General features: G+C 42.0%; 1 protein-coding gene across 3 annotated transcripts in view; it reads right to left on the bottom strand.

Moving 5' to 3' along the window:
- The window catches only part of LOC139288396 (metabotropic glutamate receptor 7-like), a 55,578-nt gene that overhangs the window by 19,390 nt on the left and 17,545 nt on the right, over positions 1–18,643 (bottom strand). For all 3 annotated transcript variants that reach the window (XM_070909676.1, XM_070909677.1, XM_070909678.1), the window contains exons 2-6: positions 12,981–13,197; positions 6,820–6,955; positions 6,061–6,215; positions 3,476–3,613; positions 1,421–1,621 (exon numbers count right to left, since the gene is read on the bottom strand). In XM_070909676.1, coding sequence (XP_070765777.1) covers positions 1,421–1,621; positions 3,476–3,613; positions 6,061–6,215; positions 6,820–6,955; positions 12,981–13,197 — 847 coding nt within the window. The remainder of the gene's footprint in view (positions 1–1,420; positions 1,622–3,475; positions 3,614–6,060; positions 6,216–6,819; positions 6,956–12,980; positions 13,198–18,643) is intronic.

Here is an 18,643-nt window from a genome sequence, read left to right as displayed (position 1 = left end):
AACCAGGCAAGGAAGCAAGATTGTTCCCATTTTTCTCCACATATAAAACATCACAGAGGAGTTTTATTTTAATTCTGATAGAATGACAATGAGTTGGGTCCACCTCTAAAAGTAGGCCAGTTTTGTGAGAAGATTACGCTGATTCCTTACTTTAAACAGCTGAATCTTATCTCGAACATTTTGTGAAGGCACAATGTACTGGGGAAGAGCCTCTAATGATCTGCGGCTGACATACATGCCGGCACATTTGTAATGACAAAGGTTTCTCTTGTTTTAAACTCATCTCCCATTTGGCTCCCTTCCTCCACTGCATTTCAGAGCAGTTGTCATTAATAGCTATTTGCCATTAATTGTTAAGTATCTTCCACATCACTTTCTGTGCAGGGCTGAATAATGTAGAGGTTCAAGTACTAGCAGACCCATTATACATCACATTGGCTCAAAATATTTCACAGATGCAGAAAATGAAACTTTAAATTGTAGCCGGCCCACAAGCAGCTGCATAAAACAGAGGAGGAGGTGTGTATTTATTACCTATTTGCATACTTTTAATAGTCTGAACTTGAGATGACTCTGGCTCTTCTGTCCACAATTTTGTTTTTCCCTAAATTACATTTTAAATTGACACTGCAGATTGGTGTGGACACAGCGCCACAGAGACAGCCAATATCCCTCGTTCTTGTTCTTGTTTGATGAGCTCATACCTCAGCACCGACTCCGCAGACTCAAGCCTCTCAGGGTCAGCTACATTTTGAGCTTAATGTGCTGATGTTAGCTTGCTAAGATGTGCATATTTGGGGCAATTTGATGTGTGCCAGCAAGTCTAAAGAAATATTTTGGGAATCTGCTTTTTTGTCCAGAGTTAGATGAGAAGATCGATACCGCTCTCACGCCTGTAGAGTAAATATGTTGCTGGTGCCAGGAGACAGCTAGCTTTGCTTAGCATAAATCTTTTAATATAAATATCTCATTTGTTTAATTCATACAAAAACCGACTCGTAAAAACAACAAGTCGCCATTTTACGGGGGTTATGAGCCTGACTATGTCTCTGCTTGATGGTAACTGCTCCTGGCCAAGAAACATATACACATTTCTCCGCAAAACCACAACTTGTTTTCACACTTAAACGAGCGAGATGCAACGTGTGAATTAGTGAGCTTTTAGAGGGGAAGTGATTCCCCCTGTTTTCAGTCTATGCGCTAAGCTAAGCTAACCAGCTGCTGGCTGTAGCTGTGTATTTAGCATACAGGCAAGAATGTTGAACTATTCCTTTAACTAATGTAGCAGGGTCAGATACGTTTATGAATGTTTAGTCAGTTTAGTCACAAATGTCCTCCAAAACTCTGCCTAAAGTAACCAATTCTACTTTTCTTATCCACGCACTCTGTAAGTATCTGACATTTACGATGTGTCACTCACCGTTGAAGCTGGTGTTACGTATATACTTCAGCAGAGTCTTTCCTTCAGCAGACTCCATTTGTGGACAAATGCCAGGATGATCAGGACACAAGTCCCTCTGCATGTTGTGGAGAGCGTGGGCCATGGCGTACACCGCGTCAATCACAAACTGCACCTTCCCCTCCTGCTCGTACTTGGAGTCCATCCCGATGCGCTCCTGGCCTGAGGGGAGGGAAGGAAAGGAAGAGGAGGACTTACAGCCAAAGAAACCATGAGCCATTAGACATGACATCCCCTCAGCGCTCCCTATCATCTCCTGCCTCATTTCTATTCCTCCATTTACCACTTGCTGCCAGTTAGTTCTGATTTTGTAGGAATTACACCTTAAGGGACAATGTGGCATAGAAAATAAGAAGACATATTTAATTCCCAAGTGGAAAATATCAAGCTGAGCTGTGAGACAAAGTGTTTGTGACAAATACAGCAGACTCAGATTGAATTAGTGAGGTGTGTTTCAAAGTAATAGGCTGCTAAGAACGGACCTCACTTGTCCCATCAGCGAGGTGATGAAGATCACCATGAACTTTAGTAACATACTCTTCTACAGTGGCTTCCTGCTCTTTTATATCCTCCTCCCAGTGCACTGCCCTTTCACTATGGGCTGCCGTAAAGGTTTTGCCTCGTGCGGCTGATACACCACTTGAATACGTAATGCACAACCTCTGCTGGATTTCTGTTTTTGTTACAAACTGAATTAGCAATTTTAGATGAAAGCCGCATTTGAAAGAGTGAAGGAAAATCCTAACAACAAAAATACTACTATTGCTTTTCATAATAATAATCAGCATCATTATCATCCTAATTTCAATATTCAAGCTCCCAGTACAATAGTAAGGGAGACATCACAAGAAAACACAAAAAACATAATCGGGTAAATAACTCTGAATACTAAAAGACAATTTTTTCCTCAGTGGAGGAGCAGATGATGTTAATAGGACACATATAAGAATGTGGGAGACTTGCATAAACTGAAGGAGATCAAAAGCAATCTGGGCTGACATTTCAGCCCATTTCTCAGAACTTAACATATATTTCAGCCCACACATAACCTTTTTGCTTTTCAGAGGTCTGCATAGGGTACTAAATGGACAGTCTTTGAATGCAAAAGCCTCCCATTTGTATATAACATTCATAAATATGAGCTCGGCTTGAGGTATGAAAAAAAAAAATAGAATACAGAGACAGCTGTCCAGCCATTTTCAGTGGAATTCAAGATAAGATGAAAGACATTTACAAACATTTTACAGAGGGTTTGTGGGGCTCTCTAAGTGGACGGGCATCTTCTGTCTTTGACGCATGACAAAAGACGCCAAACAGGAGATTATAAAGGAAACAAAATCCTTCAGCAAACAGTAATTTGTGTCATACTGTCATTACCGTCATCACGTATGCAAGATTAATACAGCATCCCACATCACAGGCATCATCCTTCTAGATAATACATGCAGCGCAATGCCTGTCACATCATTGGCAGGCAGAGTTTAGGTAATACGAGCATGCATCACTGTTGGAAACAACACTATCATTAATGCTACCACAACGATGACAATAAAACAGAATTGGGGCATGGACAGTATTACTTAGCTTTCTGTCATTTTCCCTGTAATTTAAAGTGTAGCCTGGCTCTGTGCAGTTAGTACACACGGCACGACTGTGCTGAGCTGTCAAGGTGACTGGGTTAAGGGGGAATAGAGGGAATATGGGATGTAAGAGTTACAGGACATTAGCCACAGGAGCAGACGGTCTGTAACTGTAGTATGACTAAGACACGTGGTGCATTATTATTCTAATAATAAACTCTGCCTGTCCTGCACCCGCTGGGTAGAAACACCTGGTGTTAGACTTTCTGGCTGTGCCGCAGACAAGAGGGGTTGAATTAAAACCCCAACAGTCTATCTGCAGCTTCTAATGCTAACAAAAGGTCAAGTTCACATCAACCTGACACAGGAGGGTGAAAATATGCATTAGTGTAATACAGAAATATTCCTACTTTGTTCATGTCAAAACATCGTGTACCTGTGCATTTACGGCTGGTATCCTCTCTCTTCGAGGCACTGAGGAGCCTGCAGTCAAAGTTTTCCTCCCAAAACTCAGCGAACCACACGTTCCTGCGATTGTTCTCGAGGGTGAGCGCAGTAAAGTATTCATCAAACCCTGGGAATAGAGGAAAGAGGAGAATGGCTCAGTTCCGGACCAATTATCTACCAATTCAAACCCGGAGGAAATGAAGTGAAACTTGTGCAGCAGTGTGGTGGTGGTGGTGGTGGTGGTGCTGTGGTGTGGTGCTGGCCGCTAGGTGTTGGAAGCACACCAGCAAGCACTACTTCATCAAAATTTGACCACAGTGGTTCCTCTTCCTCTCAAGCCCCATGGAACTTTAATCACTTCTTTCATCTATGAAATTACATTAATTAAAAAACAGGATGCATAGTAAATAACACAGGGATTGTAAGTGGTGCCACTAACCTCAGGCTGCGAGGTCCTGTAGGTGATGAAAAGGTTTTCTTCACTTCATAAAATCTATTACAATAGCGATGGATTGAAGGCATGATGTATTAGCTTAAGTGCTTAGGTGCCTGTATGAAGCATTAGCTTGAGGAGAGATAACTTGCTGCAACAAAGGAAAAAGAACGCCTGTATGCTGAAATTTGTTCCCTTGTTTGTGCAACTTTACCACCCAATGTGGGTCAGGCAACTGAGCTGGGACAAAACTTCACTATGAGATTCATGTTGCAGTATTTTTTTACACTTAGTTATAGAAACACATTTTTTTGTCTTGAGAATAATCTATAATTTCACATTTTAAAGCCTCTTGGTCTGTGTCTCCGCTCTCTGTTATCCGGTCATATCGGCTGAGTCGTGGGTAGAGGTGATAATGGCTAATCAGAGCTGAATGACTCAGCTGATTTTCGTTTCAAAAGACCATAAATGATGCATGGCGGATTAATAATATTCTCGCTGTCTCCTGAGTGTACATTTGTCCTGGCTAGACCTCCCCTAATTAAAAAAAGCTTCATAAAACTCAGACTTTCAATTTTCCTCGATTGTGATGATGAGTGGTTATTAGGATTGTGACACGGGACAGAACTTAAAATAGATGGTACATGCTGAGAGTATGCTATTTCTGTGGTGAATCTGAACATGTCCTAGCAAATGCAGCAGCATCATGTCCTCGTTTGCCTCCTTTTTCTTGTGGGTGGACAGCTTTAAAGAGGAAATCACCTCTAAGCACTTAAAAACTATTGGTAATGGTATTTCTTTTGGGGTTTAATGACAGAAAATGATCCAAAAATGTCAATGCTTAATATTCAAAATTAAATTAAAGCTTTTTCTCAGAAACATCATTTTGTGTCCATTTCAAAAATTATACAGCAGAGATACCAATTTCTCTGCAGACAGCAGGCTGAGACTTATTCAATTTTTTAAGCAAATAGGTAAAACCACACTGATGAATTATCTGTGATGACCGCAAAAGGTGACACAGTTTAGATGAATTGGTTTCAATGTGTAATAAATTCTACAAACTAGCCAATTTGTCCAAACTGACTTTAGTCTGGTCGTGCACAACCTACAGCCAAATACAACAACAAGGTCATACTTGTTCTCTGAGGAATGTCGAAAGTCATTCTGAGAAATCTAGAAAATTGCTAACTGAAGTAGAAATAGATGAGGCAGGGGGGAAATGTGGGTACACCAAAAAAGGTACTTGAAAGTTAGGGTAAGGTTACAGATATTTTTTCATTTAAAGATGAGGGTGCAGATTCTGTACAAAAAGTGTGTACAAGCTTATATTTGTATGAGTCTGAGTGAGTCAAGGACACGTGGAATTACTAAGAAATGTCTGATGTGAACCTTTGTTCTTAAAGCTGCTCTTATCAATGTTTTAATTTTAACACTGGAAGAAATGCTTGAAGTGCCTATCCAACACCAAACAGCAGATAAAGTTAGCAACTAGCTGGTGAGCATAGTGGAACATTTAACGTTAGCAGCTATGGCTAACAATATCTCTTTATGGATATCTTTGTCAGTGGACACAAAAAAACAGCTAAATGCAAAGTTAATATTGAACAAGGCGGTCAGAACCACGACTCTAAATGACGCTGCCACCCCCAGTAGAAAAAATCTATTCTTTCAGGTTTAAAGCAGCTGTAATCAATATGTGTATATTAACAATACATCATATGTCGACTTGACCAAAACCAATATTGGACTTACATTCGCCTGGTAGCCAAAAGCAAATGAATGCTAATGTTGCTCCATAACTGCTGGATGTCTAAATAGGCAATTATTTGCTAACACGTTAACTAAATCAACTTAAAAGGTGACAATATGTCAATGTTGTGTTCACAGCTTGTTTCACTGCCCCCACGTGGCCCAAAAAACAATTATTGCAGAGTTTTTTCATGGAGATTTCGATTTTTTGTTTTTTTTTATTATTTTTTTTTATTCATTCTTTTAGTCTGCTAGTAATTACACACACAATTAGGCAAAAACAAAAAAAACGATAAAAGGTTATTACTCCCAACAATACAATACAGTAACACAACATGTGGTGAGGCCTGCAGTGTGAGTCTCTGAGTGTGCACCAGTGTGTAGCGTACCTGCAATAGAGGAGCGTTTGGGCAGTATTGTGACTGCTCCCACCGCTACATCCTCGAGCTGGTGGATCGGGCTGCTCTTGGCCCCCCAGCTGTCAGATCCAATCCAAAGGAAATGGCCCACCTGATTGGCCCTCTTGGTGGCATTGAGAACTCCCCTGCAAGGACATCCATGTGTGAATTACGAGAGAGCACAAGAGGTGTGTGCAATCTAAGATCTATTACACAAAAGGCCCAGCTAGCTTTAAGGAGTTGCCATGTACAGTTCTTTATCTCATTTATCTCATTAAAAGGTGAGAGGGAAAGGAGGCGAAGATATTGTTAGTTTGAGTTAACTGGTGTATGTTATGTTGAGCAAAGATGTTATTTTTATATTTTATTTAAAGATAACAGAGGGAGTCATTAATCTCCATGTCTCTCACTCATCTCATCTTTTCTTTTACATTTCACTGGTACATCCACTTCTGGATTCTTCATTCTGAATTTACAGGTAATAAATGTTTGATTCTGTGTTTCTTTGCAACATCCCCCATGAGGCATTGTAAATGAAACAATATCTCCGTTGCTCTGTTGTGATCTGTATTCCCACTTCTCCTGCGAGGCGCGCTTGTGTTTGTGTTGTTGGAGGTATGTTTGTGTAGCACGCATGGTAAATCTGTGCCTCTAGCCTGTCTTCAGGAGCCGCTACTCAGAGATTAAAGACCTCAACATGGCAAGTCATCAACGTGCAGGGATGAAGCCAGAATGTGCTGTGCTCCTCACCGTATGTCTTCTTCACTGGCAAAGATGATGACTGCCCGCGAGTGCTGTGTTTCCAGCAGTTGTTGGATGGCTTTGTCGTAATCCTCCAGCTTGGGGTTGTGGGGAATTTTCAAAGACTGGGCGATGCAGATTCCACCTTTTTAATGAGAAAGGAAGTAAGAAATGATAAGGCCTCAGGGATGATCTCACCCATTCACTCACTCTCTCACACACACAAGAGCCTGGGGTCACAATGGCTGCTTTTTTCCCCTATGGAAGTAGAAAACATCTGAACACAATAGCTAGACTTTGACGATGCTGTCATGCTTGCTATAGAGTCTCAACGATTGTCTTACAGTGCACACATTTACATTTTGGCAATGATCTGAAAACCACAGTAGCATGCAATTTAACACTCAAACTGCGCCCTCCGACCGAGCACCAGAATCATTTCACAGACTGAGAGAGTTATAAACATATCTGCTTGAACAAATTCAATGATCCACTTCAACAGGGACATAAAGCTACAGATTTCATATTATGGAGTTGAAAAAAAATCCAACAGCTTGCCATTGACTTTTCATTTAAAGTCATTATCAAACATCTCTTGTTGGACCCCGAACCAATCAGATAGCACAGCCGGCAATAACAAACAAAGAGGATATTAATACTGACAATTAATCATTCTCAGACAGGTCACCAGTAATGAGTCTGTACAGGATGAAGGGTACTGATTGCTTCCATGCGTTGCTAAATAGTTGCTAGATATTTGGCGCAGTACATTATCACACAGTTTGGCTTTCAGCAGTTTAGATATTGTTGTCTTCAGGGTTACATTCAACAGCTCATTATCGGGTAGAGAAGCAAAATTATATCTTTCATAAAAAAAATAATGAAAGTTTAGCTACACTCTGGTGTAGTAATTATAGGTGTGGAGGACAAGCTAACCTTTGAGGCTCTTTGGATAAACAGATAATACGATCACCTGAGCGAAAGTACATCCTAACTGCTGTAGGCCTAGACTTGAGGCAGCAGCCTGTGTCCTGAGTCAACAGCAAAGCTCTACCCAAACCAATTAAAATTTCTCCCACTCAAGCATTTTAATAGCCTACCCAATAACCTTTCAGTTTGAGTTTCCCTGAGTAGACAGAGAAATGGAGGGAATCTTCTAATTGCCAGTCTCCTCAGGCTCATTACTTTGATATAAACAGCTTTTAGTTGGCAAATCACACATCTCCAGTCACGGTTTACTGTGGCATTCCTAAAGGCAGAAGATTGCAAAATGACAACTGCTGAACCTCCTCTTAACCATCCATTTTTCAAGTATCAGCAGACAGAATTAGGAATATTTCTCGATGCGAGAAAACATCCTTTATGTGCCAAAAGACCTCTGGGATGGCTGCTGTTATCCTCCCTAAGTGGACTAAACATAAAAATGGAGATCCAGCAAATGGCCTAGCTGTTGCTTAAGGGTTTGTGGTATCCTGTTAGAGTGAAGCATTCTTGGTGTCATTTGCGCAGAGCAGCCAGCGTTGTAGGTCTCCAAGGGACGACACTAAAGCTCTGTTTCAGCACAGAGAGATTTCAGTTGATTCCAGGCAGAAAGCCTACAGTATGACACACTTCCAGGTTTCTGCTTTAGGAAACTCTAACACTGTATAATATCTGATGCTGGTAGATTAGCGGCACCTTTCAGATCCATGGGGCAGTGTGTCTGCAGGTAGATTTCACACACATTAATTCAAGAGATGAAAAAAGGAAATGTCTTTCTTTTCCCACAGAGAAGTTAAGTCTCATGAAAATGCATTAAGTCCATTATGACAAAAAGCCTGCAGGCTTGTGTGAAGAGTTATAATAGTATAAGAGTCTTGAACAGAGATATATTGTAGGTCACAACAGTCAATAAGAGAGAGACCACAGGAGCCACTGATGAAGATAAGAAGCATTTGGAGCAGATCCCATCTTCATAGAAAGTGAGAGAGAGCACCAGAGCTGAACATGCTGTGGGCTTAAGGGTGCCCTAAAGGCTGCGGACTGGCAGTTGTGCAGCGGTGCCTAAATTATTGAATGCCTGCAGAATACCTCATCTGTCAGTCAGTCAGACGGTCAGTCAGTTAGTCGGGGAGGCAGGCATGATGGAAATGCAAGTATTGTATCTGTGCTTCCAAAGCACTCTGCTGTGGGTCAGACCGCCTTCACCTGTCACTGGGAGGCATCACGTGGACTTGAAAGAGTCCTTGACTCAAACAGTGGGTTTAGAGGAAAGCCGCAAGTCTGTCTTGGCTGGAGATATGTGATTTGAGACAGATGAATGTCAGGCTCTGGGAGAAGAGAGTGTTTTACTCCAATTCTTTGAAGCCTCCTATCCAAGAAGTAGGATTGTATAGCAGTACTGTACTGTCTGGCTGCCACTTACAGCATCAGTATACTTCATCAGAACTGCTTGTTTTCAGCTTTGGAAACCCCCTCCCCCCACACCTTTCCAATGTCTGTAACTTTCCGAAACCGAAACCGACAACCCGACAACCCGACAACCCGACATTCACACCCACTTCATGCTGCGATTGGCCAGCTGTGTGGAAGTGAGAGAGTAAGCAGAGTTTGAACTTATGTTACACTAACTAACACTTAACTATTTCTGGCACTTTTCGTGTGAGCAACCGAGTGCAACACTATGAATGTCTTCCAGGAGAGGCTGTCTGAAAATGTGCATCGTTAACCCCATATTTAAACGATTCTGAACAGCTATAAACACTTTTGCCTTCTGATGTGGGCGGACAACACGTCGTACGAACTAGGTTGTTTTCGAGTGAGTCAGTGAGGAGAGTGAAGAGAAAATGTAACTTTGTCTTAAATATATCAAAATGTTACATTTCTGCTTGCATTAGAGGTGAGATGTGCTGGTATGCGACACTGAAAGTTTGAGCTGCACTTTCTTTCTTTACCTATGATCCCACAACATAATATGCGCCGTGAACCCGTACCCTCTCCTCCACATTTGATTAATATATCAAAGACAGCTTAATGATCATGATGGCTAAATTCATCAGGCTCTTGGAAGTTCTCCGCTTATCTGTCTGAGTGCCATAGGTCATGCACTGCATTAACTGCTTCAATTATTCATCCTCAATGTCCTCGGTTCTCAAAATGCACTCCAGGGCGAGGAATCTAGCTTCGCCATTTTGCTTAGTGAAATACAAATCCCTTTAAATTAGAGGCTCTTGATGGATTCGACCCCCCTGCCCGCCGACTCAACACCCTCCAAACCCAAACCTCCAGGGGATCCATAATGCTGCAATTATATTTATCACCTCCGCTGTCAAAAGGCAGACCTGCTCCCTCCAGTCTCCCCGCCTGAACACATCAAAATGGGCTGACATGCAGCTGACATTCATATTCTACATCTGTGTGCCTTTCCATATCCTGCGTGCCTTTCCACTGCCGGTCTGGGACTTGGCAATGTCGAAGGGTCGTGCACAAGTATCATGGTCTATTTTACGTTTTTTTGCAGATGCATTAGGCTTCCTCCCCAGTCCTCTCCTACTGTTAAATATGAACGCTATACTTCACTGGCAGATTTTGTTTTCCCACACAGCTCAGACTAGATCTAAGAATGCATCGTTGTGTTGGCAACTTGCTGCAATCAATTCCACAGTGATACGTTGTGGGAGGTTTTCCTCAAATGCGAGTCTTTTTATCAAATGGGATAACTGAACTCCATCGCTCTGGCCTGAGTCCAGACAGACACAGAAAAATACAAACAAGATTAATCTCTGCCAGCTTCACCTGGAGCCAGGATGAAGGTGCACAATGGAACAGTGCCTAAACGGGGGAGAGAAAGTGGAGCACAAAAAAAAAAGAAAGAAAAGGATAGGAAAAAACAGAAGAGATCAATACGGGCTGACCATCACTCCAGTCTCAGCTTGGGGTAATGGGTAGCCATATTGCATTAGTCCGCTAGATGGTTCTCCTTGAAGTGGTGAAGCGAGAATCCTACTAATGCATCTGACATTTCACTGCAAACCAAACAGGGCAGCCACAAAAAAAAACGTCTCAAGACCTCACGGATCAACTTGCAGGGATGCTGCAACAACATCCACCCAGCAATGTTGTTGTTGTTCTGCAGTTTAGCAATATCTTCAAAATGTTGTGTGTTTAATACATCTACTCACACCACACTTACAGTATTTTCCAGATATCCTCTCTTTCCATATTCACTAAGATGTTTTCTTCTTATTCAATTCAATCCATTCCAGTCCGTGCTGGTGCAGAACCGGTGCCTTTCAATGAATCCTGTGAATGTACAGTTACGCTATTACATAATTAATGTGTTTATTAAAGATAAGATGCCTTGGGTACTGGAGGCTTTTCTTTAGAGGAAATAATTCCCATTTGTATATGAATACAAAATATTGCAAAGTGACTGCAGCTCAGTACCAACAGGATGAGTCAACAACAACAATGGCTTATAATTTCATACTCCTTGTGTAGCTGTTCAAGAGTCATAATAATATCAGTGTGTTTACTCCTCTTTGCTTAGGAAAAAAAAGAAACATCAGTGGAAAATGCATCTGAGGAAACTGTCTGGAAGAAGCTGTGTTTATCACAGTATATAAGAGGAAGTGAAACTTCTAAAATAAGCCTTAAATCAGGACTTTTCCTTATTCGTTCCTACACGGGCTACTTCCTCTCTCCTTCTCAGTCGATGCAAATTACACAGCCACAAACAGCTTCTTAAAGTTTTAATGAGTGATCACACTGGACATGAATGCACACAGATAAAATATTCATGCATGCTGGACTTCTGATCGGTGCCTGTGGGATATCATTAGCTTTCCTCATTTCAGCGGTTTCCGCACATTAGTGTATTAGAAGAGACAGAGATCACTCCCTGCAGATTTACAGGAAATGGATTGGGATCTATAGAGGTCGAGGTGAGAAGCAGCAAAATACTACTTCCAGCCCAGGTAACATTCCTCCTAAAGGAGAAAGGAGGGGACAGGGACTCTGAACACAGCTACCTCTTGTGCATTAAAAAAAACGTCCTTGCAATCATGGTCAGTCGGTTCAAACCGACTGTATTGTAAAAGTGTATCCTTGTCGTGATCTTGCAGAAATACTGCAGCAGCAACTGGAAAGTAGCTCTAAAGCCCAGCACAGTAAACCACATGATTTGACAAAGATAGCCGACCTATTGTACTAGCAACTGTCTCCTGGTGACAGCAATGACTGCTGATTCACATGTACCACCACATGCCAACAACGGCATCACTGTGGAAAAAGCTGGTGAGTCAAGCATGTGCACAATTTTCAGCCCAGTTACGGGCAAAACCACAACACCTTGTCTGAATGCAAATTTCTGTTGTGAGTACTCTTCAAGATCCTTATTCTACACCTCTTGAAACCCAAATGTAAACTTAACAACTTAACTGCTAAGTCTGAAAAAGGATCATTGCCACTTTAAACAATCACCATTAGAATTACATTACAGGACCCGACAAACAAGACTGATTCTAATAGCTTGCTTTCTAGATCATTCAGTGGTTCGGCTTCCCCTGTTTAATCATATGGTTTCTAAGAGAAAGAAGGAGACATTCACCAAAGAAGGCCGGCTTCTTTTCTAAAAAGACTAAATATTTAAAACCCTGCTGCTTCATACACACAACCAGACCAGAGTGGTTTGAGCTGACGGTACACAAAGCTGACCATCATTACCATCCTCGGAGCCCTGCACTCTCACTAGCAGGGATAAAGAACGAGGCTGAGTGAAACAAAAAAGCCAGAGTGTAAAACAAAACTCATGTGTCCCAAATGACTAGTTGCCGGAGCGTTCTCCTTCTTCTCTATTGGCTAAAGAGAACACGTTAGACATTTTAAATTTCCTTCGGAAAAAAGTTGAAATGGTTACATTAAAAAAAAACAGTGACATGGGTACAAGCCACGCTCATTACTGTAACGTGGCATCCTCTCTACAAGCTGTTTCTCTGTCTACATTTCCAATAGCACTCCACAACTCACTGGGGGACTAAAGCAGAAGTTGCCAAACAGATCAATAATTCATCCACCCAAAACAGATTTTACGATGAATTGCAAATGCAAAACTGATCTTCCCCTGGTGTCTTTAAATCACAGAAACAAACAAAAATTGTGTTTAGTGCCCATCACTGATCACCTTTCTTTACCTGCTTCTTTGGAGAGTTGGGTGAAGGCCTCCACTCCCTTCTCTCCGTAGCTGCCCTCTGAGGCGATGGTAGAGACGTAAGTCCAGCCCAGGGCTCGGATAATGTCCACCATGGCCTGGGCCTGGAATGAGTCTGGAGGAACCACCCGTGAGAAGAAGTCATAGCGCCTGTCGTCACTCAACTCCGGGGCTGTTGACGCATAGCTGATCTGCGGGATCTTGAAGGGAAGAAGTGGGGTCGGGGAGGGGAAGGGAACGTTTACTCATATGTTGGTGCTATTCTGGTTCAGCATCATAGGTGGTTGTTAGGGTGACTGCTCTGACAAATCACATTATTGAATGGCTGTATCCAAAATCACTCCATATTCACTATAAGGTGCACTATGTTTAATGCCTGCTATTTTATTTGAGTGCCGGAATTAAGTTTCAAATGTGCTGGTTACAACATGAATAGATAATAGCAATATCTCATATTTTATATACGTTGTCATATATAATAGTTGACAACTTTCACATGGGTCTCACCCATACTGATATTTGTCCCATTAATGAAGTAATTGAAAGTCTAACTGAAAACACAAGCAGGCGCTGCACATCACTCGCTTCTTCACAGACAGACGTGGCTTGTAAAACAAGTAAGCAATACATTTTTCATATATTTCACATTCTCTTGTCAACTGATCACCTAAGAATATACATACTCACATTATGTAATGCAATATTCTACATAGCCTATATTGGGTCTGTTACCTGGGCAACACGCTGTGCTGTCACTTTCTTCTCTTAACATATCAATGAAAAAATGTCTTTTTGTGAACTAGCAGCGCCGCTTCATAAGCACTGTCTTACACTTACACTCCTGATGAGACCTCGGCCTGTCTTCATCACCCTACGGCATATCCAAATATATAACGAAGGAATTCAGTGTTATGCCTGTGCCACTTTTGTCTCTTCTATCTTATCCTGTATTCGACCTAGGCTAACAGCAAAGCTAAGCTAACATGGTTCATTCACAGACTCTAATATCTAGTCCATGTAGGTCTAACATGTAACATGACTTGCATCTATTTGAAAATTAAGCAGGTTGTAAACAGGGCTCTACAGTGCACGTGTTTCACTTGCATTTGCCCCTAAAAATATATATGTGCGAACCGCAAAAATAGCACAGTGTGCGAGTAGAGATTATTGTAATTGTTTGTTAATAAACTCAGTTACTTGAGTTGCATACTTAGGTCACATGACGATAACTGAGCTATCAGCATGACAACTTAGCAAACTCTATCCGCTGAGGAAGACCGTGAGATGTGGTTGAAAGCTCCAGAAAAGGCTAGTAAGTAGTTAAAGAGTTTATTCAATCTGTCAAGTGCTTTTTGTTGCTCAGAAATATTTAGTCCAACGTCAAGAATGAACTTCCACACTTGCTTCCACAGCAGTGGGGCAGGTTGTATGTGTTGACTAACACCTGGATACTACGTTGCCTCCTTAAAGAAAGCAGCGTATTCACACTTAATTATCACTAACAACAAACACATATTATGAACTGAACAGAGTGTCTCATAAGGATTTACAACAGGCCACATCAATCAAGTTCTTTAGAAAGATGCAAGATCGTCACTTTCTTTGTCTAATGTTCAGGAAACCCCTTAATAGTCTGCAGGTGTTCTTCTGACCCCAAAACACTTCTGTAAATTGCTCAGGTTTTTAGCCAAGATAGCAGCATTGCTCTCGGGATGGAAATGTCAATCTGTGAGTCGGTCGGTCCGTGCATGTCTCCTCTCACACCACAATGAGGTTTGGAATTTGTGGAATTGTCTCAACAACTATTGGACGGACTGCAGTGAAATCTGTCCAATACTAAATACTCAGTTGTACATTGTTTTTACTGCTAATTTGCAATGGTTATCATGGTAAGAAGGTGATCATGATAAACATCATAACTGCTTTGCATCAGCATGTTAGCATTGTCATTTGCATGTTAGCATGTTGGCGTTAGCATTTAGCATCTGTACAGCTGGTACAGTACATTGGCTGTTTGGAACAATTAAACACAAATGGTCAAATTTACACTTTTAGCCTTGTTTCATACAAGCTAAATCTAAATCTATCTATCTGACTGCATTCACATTTTTCACATGAGCTATATTAACTAATAAATCAGTATCAAGGTAAATCACTTGATAAAAGGATCTAGGTTTGTTCACAGTACTGCCTGATAAAGTCCTAAACATCTCATCAGCCACCATGTTTGAGGTTTTGAAACTGCAATCACACCCGGTGGCATGTCTGGGATCAAAATGGCTACCTCCCATTAGACAGGTGGATGCACAAGCAGGGGCAGACATCATTTTCTCATGAACCCAGTGCAGTACCTCATCACACAGTCTAATCTAAGCACTGTATGAAAGCCATCCATTTCTGTTAGAGTGATCAAAAGCAGTCGGACACTGGGGAAACACAGGAATGAGGACACGGCAGACTCGCTGATGGGATTGCTTCAACTCACAGAGTGTGAGTTATAGCTTTGACCCACAACTCAAAGGGAGTCAACCGCACAAAGCTGACAAATTGAGGAGCAGAAGAAGAGGTCAAGCTCAAGACGACTCAATACGTTTCAAGTCGCCCCCAAAAATAAATAAAAAATACCAACTACAAAATCAGGGAACACAAAATCAGTGATGCAATTAAAACAAATTCACAGGTGGGAACGCTGCTGCGATGTCACAAGTTAAATCACTTCAAGGCTCCCTAAATTGAGTGTACTGGGTCAAAGAGGGAGTGCAGCAAAGTAATGGAAAAGCAACAGCAACAGCAACAGTGATTTGCATTTAAAAAGACTCCTCTTTCCCAAAAGTGAAGCATCAATTTGGAGCATTTGATAGGGGATGCATCTTAACAGAGCTGCTGTAGTAACACTACGGATTCAAAAGGTGTTATGGGTTTGTTGAATCTCGTCCTATCTTCGCCCCAGCTGGGACAGAGCGCTGCTTGAACATTTGTCTCTCTGGAGCTTTTTTGCTGCAGGGAACCATTTAAGATGGTGATGTCTTTTTGCTTTGTCCCAGGCTTGTACCCCGCTGATATCATTTCTCCGCTCCTTACTCCCCAGGAATCTACAGCTCCTCGCAGAACAAACATTAACGTTTTCAGCCTGGGCTTTTTTTTAATTACCACTCTGACCTCCAGGTAACAAAAGTGCTAAACCTTGATTGAGAAAATGCAGAGGCGTGAGGATTAAACCTGCTGGAATAACGATACAAGGAGATGCTGACTAACTAATACTGATTAGAAAATAACACCTTTGTATTTTTCTCTCTGGCAGCTAATGGGCTACAAATTAAGTGGAATTTAACCTTCGTTATGAAATAAGTGAATTGAATTCAAATCTTCTGAACTTGATTATGTCTCTCTCAGTAGATTATAAGCGACAAAGTTTAGCTTTTCCACTTCAGTCACAGTTGCACGATTGATTCCCAGAATGGTTTCAACTAAATAAGTTCTTGTTGCAACAAATTGCAGCAGATTTGCATTTCTTTTGTGAGGCTGATAATGTTGAGATAATAAAGTGGGGAGAATAGATATTCTAATCAACATTTTTGAATCATTTTCTGTAATAATTAGCTTGGAAAGACTAAAATCTCAATCCTTCATCCCTTGTATCACAATTGGACTTAATCCTGCTTGCAATTCTCCTTATTTCATTAAGACACTTTAAATCTATGACGTGTGAAATATGGCTTCACACACGGCAACATGGTCTATGCTCCAGTTTGCAATGAGGTGAAAGGGCTACAGTGATGCCTGCCAGCAGTCTGCCTCGACAACGACGACAACAACCATGAACCAATCATGAGCAACTGATTTCAGGCCAAGAAAGAATGATTAACGATGTCCCCTATCAGTATCACAATTACCCAAAGCTGATGTCTGGCACCTGTCATCTACAGTACAGATCAAAGTTAGGATTGCTGTGGGTAATCGCCTGGCTTGCTCTTGAATGTATCTGGGCTGACAGAATCGATGGGAGGAAAACACAGAGGTCTGTTATAGGGGACACTGTTTTATTGATTTACTACCGCAAAGTGCTGCGGCCGCCCTGAATAAAAATCTGTTGCTGAAATCTAAAGAAGGTTAAGAAAAAAAAGACGGGGGCTGGAGATGGTAGGTGGGGAGGGTGGAGGGTGGTAATCTGCTTACTGACATTAAATGAGAATTCCAACCTGGGTGTTTAAGAGGAGAGGTGACTAAGTGAGGTTGTGTAAAGGTTACGCACATTCACAGTTAGTGGGAATGCCAGGTGAAGTTAATTAGAGAGCCTTGGCCTTTCCGTTGCATTTTCACATACAGCAGCCCACAAGCACCACGGGCAGCTCTAAAGAAAGGTGAGAGACTGTAATGTTTGTGCTTTGACTGTCCTGTTCTGCTAATGTGAAGGTGGTGATTCTGACTAGCTGAGGGCAGCGCTTGCAGATGCAGCTAGCTGTGCTGCTCTGCTCTGTCTCTTCTCTCATGTGCTGGATGCAAAAATAAATGCTATTTGAAGAAAAAAAGGCAGCATATGGCACAACACGACTCTCAGTTGGGGTAATGGCAACCATCTATCCTTGCCATCTGAGAAGATGAGAAGAGGAAAATCTGCAGATATGACAAGACAGGCTGTCTCCACAGAAAACAGAGGGGCATGACAGTCCATGGGCTCTTAAACAAGAACTTAGACAAAAAACAAAGGCCATCTTTCAAACACAGAGCCTTTTCCCTACAAAAGGCAGCACTGAGTAGACACCATCAGTGTCAAGAATTAGGCACGGAAAACTAGAGTGTTGTCCAGACTGGGTTTGTTATCCATTAATCCAAGAGCAACGCTCAAAAACGTAGCTGCAAATGAACTGTGAGAGGCAGAGCTGAAATGTTTCCCATGAATGGCTTTAACTGGAGCGAGGGTGGCCAGGCAGTTTCTGTTGCAGGAATCCCTGTGCCTCTATTTGCTGCATGATTAGTTTCTAAGTATATCTTGACATCGGTCAGCTCCACTCGGCTGTTTGCAACAATCTCCACGGTGACGGCGGAAATGACAGCGGGCTCTGACAGCCCCGATTCTAACCCCACGCTGTCCGTGGCCGGACGCCAACGCACAGATTGGCCTTGTGACACACACCAGCACAATGACATGCACACACAAGCTATAAGTCTGATCCTACGAACTAGCCAAGGAGCCATTTTGAAAGCAATTCAAAAACTGCACACCCCACCCATAATGGAATAAATATTTGCTCACAAAAACATCCCTAGTCAGAAGATTTATTAGTAGCTCCACCGCCCGGCGTTGTAAACCAGCAACGGTCAATATCCTATAAACAAAATAATACAGTACGATAAACAGGCCTATAAAGATATTGAGCAGTATCAAGTTTTAGATCTTTCCTGCTAAATCAAGGCTCAGCAGCTCTGCGACAGCCATCGGTTTGTATTCAGACAGCAGTGCCATTTGTGAGCAGGGCAGAGGTAATGACTGTGTCCATACATGCAACCTCAGGCTGGGCTTTGGTAATCTCTCTTCACCAGAGCATGGCACTGCCAACACAGCCGGGGAGGCAGGGAGGAAGGGCGGGGGAAACCGACAGCTTTCCCTCCCTCTCTCTGTCACTTTCTCCCCCTCTCTTCCTGCCC

The sequence above is a fragment of the Enoplosus armatus genome, chromosome 8, assembly GCF_043641665.1.
Source record: "Enoplosus armatus isolate fEnoArm2 chromosome 8, fEnoArm2.hap1, whole genome shotgun sequence".
NCBI classification, from domain to species: Eukaryota; Metazoa; Chordata; class Actinopteri; order Centrarchiformes; family Enoplosidae; genus Enoplosus; species Enoplosus armatus.
Note: the sequence above shows the minus strand (reverse complement) of the source record. Positions and strands in the feature narration are given on the sequence as shown.